The sequence below is a fragment of the Cantharellus anzutake genome (genome assembly GCF_015039405.1).
Source record: "Cantharellus anzutake strain C23 chromosome Unknown EI90scaffold_18, whole genome shotgun sequence".
NCBI classification, from domain to species: Eukaryota; Fungi; Basidiomycota; class Agaricomycetes; order Cantharellales; family Hydnaceae; genus Cantharellus; species Cantharellus anzutake.
This window is the reverse complement of record NW_024066968.1, coordinates 993374-999722: the sequence shown is the minus strand read 5'-3', so window position 1 is coordinate 999722 and position 6349 is coordinate 993374. Positions and strand designations below refer to the sequence as shown.

General features: G+C 49.8%; 1 protein-coding gene across 1 annotated transcript; it reads right to left on the bottom strand.

Moving 5' to 3' along the window:
* Nucleotides 1-540: 540 nt before the first annotated feature.
* Nucleotides 541-5732, bottom strand: EI90DRAFT_3015629 (uncharacterized protein; the record flags this gene model as incomplete). The annotated part of the gene is made up of 13 exons (XM_039056912.1): nt 541-859; nt 891-944; nt 1126-1157; nt 1256-1606; nt 1643-1682; nt 1887-1938; nt 1965-2111; nt 2808-3097; nt 3145-3174; nt 3226-3414; nt 3482-3688; nt 5269-5338; nt 5396-5732. The coding sequence occupies 13 exons, from the start codon at nt 5730-5732 to the stop codon at nt 541-543; spliced, it is 2118 nt and encodes a 705-aa protein (XP_038917368.1).
* Between the last annotated feature and the right edge of the window lie 617 nt (nt 5733-6349).

Below are 6349 nucleotides of genomic sequence, written 5' to 3'. Positions count from 1 at the left end.
ATTAACTATTTGTTCCTTTCTTCATTCATTAATATCATGCTTGATCTGCCACTCCTTCCAGGCCAGTCCTATTTAGTTACTTGTGTTTATAACGCGTGTAGGTTACACTGGATGTACCTTAGTTCGTATATCGACTTGGATTCCCCTTCTAGACTCCTCTCCTCATCGTAAGGCTTCTGTCTGAAATTGGGACACCAATGTAAGAACAAAGTGCAGCACTCCACCTGAGTCGCTGAAGCTAAAAGTCCCACCCCTCCGACCTTACGAGCCCGGATGACTTCGTGTGCCTTGCAGGTCACCTGGACACGCGTCTGACACGTTCCTGACAATCACACAGTAGCTGTCTGTGACCGGTTTCTGTTCACTTTGTATATACTCTAGAATAATTTGTAGCATATAACTTCCTGATGTGTTTTATGTTTGCTGAGCTTATGCGTTGCACTTGTGCCCAGCCCATAGGTTTAATAATGATGCGTGCAATATTTTCATTGTAAGATACCTACATATCTTTCCAATGATCGGTTGTGATGTTTGGGTTACTCAACTGGGCAACATCTGTATCCATGTAGCTATCACATCCTCATCATCATTCACTTCCAACTCGTCAAGCAGTTGGACCACCCTCCTGGCAACCTTTCCTACATCAGCCCCCCTGTCACAAAGCTCGTTTCCAACAGTGCTAATCATTCTCCAGTGTTGAGCGACATCTAAGACTTCAGGAGGTGGCTCCTTCTCGGTAACATGCAGGGCAATGATGTCGATGTTGACTAGGAGTTCAACATTTTCTTCCATTAGCGCCTTCAAATGAACCACTGGCAACATTTTCGATGCAGCCCGCCACCCTGAGTTTTGTGCACACCTGAACAAGGTGTCAAAGGTGGGAGGCTCACCACTTAGGCTTGATACGGATGACGGTGCCTCCGACAGTGCCCAGGATGTTGGACCTTCATTCACAGTGAGGTGCGTACTTCCATTAATCTTTAACACTGGTTGAACTTTGAGGGGAGTACTATGCGGTGTTGGATGGATGAGCCTAATTGGAGGGATGACCATTGGCGTATGTGATTCCAGAATGGCTTGCTCCATGAAGACTGAAGAAATTGCACGTTGCCTGCCCGGACTTACTCCGTGATATCCAAATGAGGTAAACCAGGTGACTGGACAAATGACATAAAATGGACAAGCATGGTATTGAACCCAGGACCTCTAGCGTGCATCCATACACTACTCGCCCGTTATGCCAGGGGGGGGGTACCCCTTCCCTGATGGTTTGGGAGATCACTTGATCCCTTTCTCCAACAAAGACATCGTTTTCTGGGTCAGCAGGGAGTTGCGGCCCATGTCCTTGCTGGAAGCCTGAGCATACACCCGATGGGAACGTTGTCAGGTTTATTGCCTCTAACTTTACTGATGATGATGAAGACCCGCCCGGTTCAGGTGAGTTGCAAGGTGGTGTCTCAGGTACGATGCCATCGTCCTGTGGACCTTTCACCTCGTTCTCTGGTACCACAGCTTCTTTCATTTGGTTGTGGCCCCCAGGTGTCACATGGGGAGGTTTTGCCTTCGTGAGGGTGCATGCACGAGTGGCTTTGGACTTCTTGTGTCGCTTGGAAGATGGGGATGATATTTGATTATCACTGACCGAATCTCCTTCCATCTCCACAGTTGGGGAGTTTGGCGTGCTTTCCTTACGTTTTTGGGTTCATGTGGGGACGACTGCTGTCCTCGCAATTGCCCTCCTTGTCTTGTGTTCAGGCAATAGGTATTTCGTAATATTCCCTTTCGCATCTGGTGCATAGTGTAGCACCTCACGCATCAGGTACTCGTCTGGTAAGCCCAAACCGGTGAGCTGTGTTTTTTTGAAGTTTCATTGACATTTTCCTCACCAGCTGTCATTTGTTCCACCCTCAACGTCTGCTCCGGATCCTGGTGAGTGAGCTGCATTATACACCGTGCAGACTCACATGGGGTCCAATCGCACAGTAGTGATTTGTTCAAGCGTGGGACACCACGATGCCAACCAACAAAATGGAGACGATGCTCAAGCATGAATGAAAGTATGTTGGCGACTCTCCAGTTGTGTCCAAGCTCAGTTATCCCTGTTGCCTCCACTACAAGTAGATGTCAGATGAGCAATCAGATGGCATGGCAAAAGGACATACAAATGATTGCTTTAAGCCGCCCAGCACTGTCAGAGACCAGATTTAAGATGAAGGAATGTCTCCGTAACGGAGGGCTTTGGCCTCAGCGACTTCTGCCAGGAGCGCTGTGCCTAGTGACACGTCCGTGCCCTAACTTACTGACTGGCACTTAGAACCTAGTGGGGGTAACTCTAGTTGATTTATCTGCTGGGGCGTAACCTATGTACAAGTAGTGTATATATATGGTTACAGCGGAGACGGTTCCGCAATTGGCGGAGCCGGACGGAGCGGAGCTAACGGGGTTAAGACATTAGCCGACTGAATATTACCGACGAGTCGGTTCGCGGGGTTAGCGGAAAGGCAGGCGTTAACCCAGAAACGGAAAGGAGGGATAGGCCCGAAGGTGGACTCTGCAGGGCAGGCGAGTGTATTGCCCAGCGGAGGCGGGAGTGCGCTAGCGGACGTCGGAGCTGTCCGGAAGTCTTCGGGGCTCCGTACTTAGGGAGGCGTAGGTAATAAATTGAAATGAGGGGGTGGTGACCATCGAGGGGTACCGAGAGGTTTGCAGAATACGGGGGCTCCGAGGTTGGTGAGGGGGGAGCGGAGTTAGAATGGAGGGGTCGGAGAGCCCGGAAGTCGATGGCCGGGAATGGATATGACAAGCACACTCAGTGCAGCGTTGGGGATGCGAGCTGTAGGTCTTGTCTGCAAAGGTGAGGCCTTCCTTCCTTTTTAATGCGGGTGTGTGGTAATCCATGTCGTTCGCATTGCCCTCAACCTCTGATTTGATGGCCATGTTTCCCGTTCTATTTCCCAAATACCTGTCCAGATCATCGCTGAAATGGACACTTTGCTTCATGTGCATCACGACGGTCTTCATGAGGCTTGAGGCACCAAACACCTCACTGGTAGATTTATCGGGGTTCGTAAACGCCCCAAGATGTTGAAGAAAGGTTCTGTGCCGATTTCAGCCAATGCGGGCTAGGAGACAAATTGCTCATACCTCTGTTTAATGGCATCAGGTTGATATGGGCTGGAAGGATATGAGTAAGTTATTTGTGCCTTTCCTACATAAACCTTGTACCTGAATGCCTTTATCCCATCATAGAAGTTCCTCATGGCTAAGGCACTATCCTCTGTGAGGGGTAGGCCCATAGCTTTGACCATTTCCACAATCATTGGTGAGCTCGTAAATGCGATAGTCGAATCCCGAGGGGCAAGCTTGTCATCTGCTATGAACCCCACTAATGCCACCCCAACAGGATGAATGAAGCTGAGTGCAGCAAGGTATCAGCAAATTTTTCAGTACAATTGATTGCGATAGTTACTGGATTCTGTACTATACCTGAGCAGCATATTTTCCCGTTATTTTCTGCAACAGATAAAGGCCTTCATTTGGTTGAGCCTCCCGCTCATCCTTTGATAAAACAAGGTCCCCGCAATGTACCAGAATTTTATCATAGAACGCTTTTGCTTCTTCTGCCTGGTCAGGGCACTTCCTATCGATATCCTGTTGCTGTAATTTATGCAGGCATGCTGCTTCTTGACTGTCAATTCCAGCTAGGAAATGATTAGTTCCTAATATCTTGCGAGTATGTGGTTAACTTACGGTGAAGCTTAAGCCATGTTTGCCAAGCCGTTTGGCCCGCTTCAGTGGGATTGTGTAAACGGAACCTGTTAGAGATGGGTGGAAACGGACGACTCCGGAGTGGAATCGGAGACTTAGCGTGGAGGGACCTTGGCCTCAGTGACTCAAGCGGAGCGCTGTGCCATTGCTGTTTGTCCATTTGGTCCTTAATTTCACAGTAGGTGAGCAGGAAGTCTCTTGGGGGCATTTCAGGTCGATTTCGGACTGAAACCAGACGAGTATGTACAAGCGCCGATATATATAAGGAAGGGGCAAAAGCACAAGGAGAAACAAAGGGTGACTGTCAGGGACTGCGCGTCAGTTCGCGGCGATAAGGGTGTTCCCGAGAATCCTAGTCATTGTTAACGCTGAAGTGCCACCTTCAGCAGAGATAGGGCTTATATACATGGACACCGCTATCCACTAGAGTGCGGCTACAAACGAGATAAGAACAGCCGATAGAATGACGACATGAAAAGATAGATATTCATTCGGGTAATCGTAAGCGAGGTGTGGGAAAGGGGTGACATGTGGACGGAAGATAGAAGCGGGAGCTAAGTGAAAGCTAAGCGAGATTACCTGTGTTCTTCGGATCACTCCGGATCGTCTTACGGCAACTCCCTTCCGGCATAGGGGGTCAGGGTAGCCGGTTAGGCCGTGCCCTGACAGTGACCGAATCGGAACGAAGACGTCCGAACGGGAACAAAGGGTTAGAGGGAGCGGAGCGGTACCGAAGGTCATAGGGCAAGACCTGTGATACATCCGAAAGGAGGTAGAGTGGGCGAGGCCCAGAGGGGCAGGAGGATGAGGGGAAGTGGGGGTGATGACTAACTGGCTAGAATAGAAGGAAGCAGTAGTCCAAATAGGGATGAGGGGGAATTGCGAGAAATACATTACAAACGGCGAGAGTGCCGGAGGCGGTCTGCGAAGCTTGGGGGTTGCGGAGCTTACGGAGGTTACAGAGGCGGGGTTGGAAGTCCAAGGAATATTGGCAATGGTGTTTACGTAGTATGAGGTCACCAATGCAATGGACTAAGACCGAGGTGGAGTCAAAGTCCGAGGTATGGACTATGACGGAGGCTTGGAGTAAGGTACGAACGGTGTCCGAGTGTGAAGTACGGAACAGCGGTGGATGGTCGTAACTTGGTGGAAGGGTGGCGGAGGAGTGACGGAGGAAGGAGAGAGGGGACAGGTAAGGAAGAGTAGTCAGGTCCGAAGGTGGATATCGGAACGGACGGAGAAAGCGTAGGGGATGACGGGAGGGTGGAGGTGTGGTGAGGGGGGAGCGGAGTTGTAGGAAGGGTGGCGAGTAGGGCGATGTTCGGTCCGAGATGAGTATCAGAACGGACGGAGAAGGGGTCGGAGAGGTAAGAGGAGGGGTGTGTTGCCAAGACCGAAGGTGAGTATCGGAAAGGCAGTGGTAGGTTATGACTCCGGAGGTGAAGAGGGTGGAGGTCCGGAAGTCGGGTCGGGGTCGGGTATGCACGGATATGACAGAACCTCTTCATGACTTCTTGGGGGGACTTCCCCTTTTTCTGTGCGTAACCGGCAATGCAAACTTCTAAAAAAACTGCAGGGGGTCTTTGAGTATTTCTAAACGGTGTAAGCAACAGAGACACCAACGCACCTTTGAGGCTCAAATCATCCGTAACGAGTCCCTTCTCCAGTATATCGCCAATATCTCCGACTGTCTCAATAGATGGATGACCCCATATTTTCTGCACAATTCCCTTCACAATTTGATCAGGGGGGACAAGTGGTTGGAATTGTGGCCTGTCTTTGATGGAAGTATGTTGTGCAACAAGCTCTTTCAACTCTGCAAACGGGCCATCTGTAGCTCTGAGGAAGTTGTTGGCAGTGGAAGCCGTAGTCAACAAGGTCATGCCACTGGAGAAAGTGGCCTGAAGGGTCAGAATTGATGAGTCAAATGCATTTGAAGATGCGTTCTGCAGGAGGGAAGGCATTCTGGGGTGATTTCTTGTTCTACCAGTGATTTTTGGTTTGGGGGGAACGGAAAATTTTCCTCAAATTTGCATCCGAACTATCAATTTTGATCTAGCAACAAGCCTGAAGAGAGGAATTTGTATCTATGCCGTTTCACCAGCCTTTACCCCATTCAACCCATCCTCTACATTGCAACCTTGTATCAGGTAGCAGACACAGAATTCAAACGGAAAATTGGACATTCTGACCCTTTCCTCAATGCTGCACATCTACATCCATCTGCAACCAACTACAGGCTGATTTCCCCTTTAGCACCCCATTTGACTTGTTCGCCGGTCCAACACAGTGTGCAAGAGCTCTAAGTGGCGCTCCGGAACATCGAGCAGGCCGTGATCAGAGCCGCTATTTGTATTGTAAGTATGGTCAGGGTTTCAATGTAAATAATTGGCATGTGAACGAAATGTCCCTGGATCTGAATCGTGTGTGTCAGCAGAGACAGTGGGGCCCAGGCCGCATCCCTCAATAACCCAAATGGTGTAATCTGCACAAGGTCTACAGCGGTCAGGTGTAGTGGGTGGTGGCAGTGCCACCCCCGTTTGACCACCCATCACTCCTATATCACGCAACCATATGCATT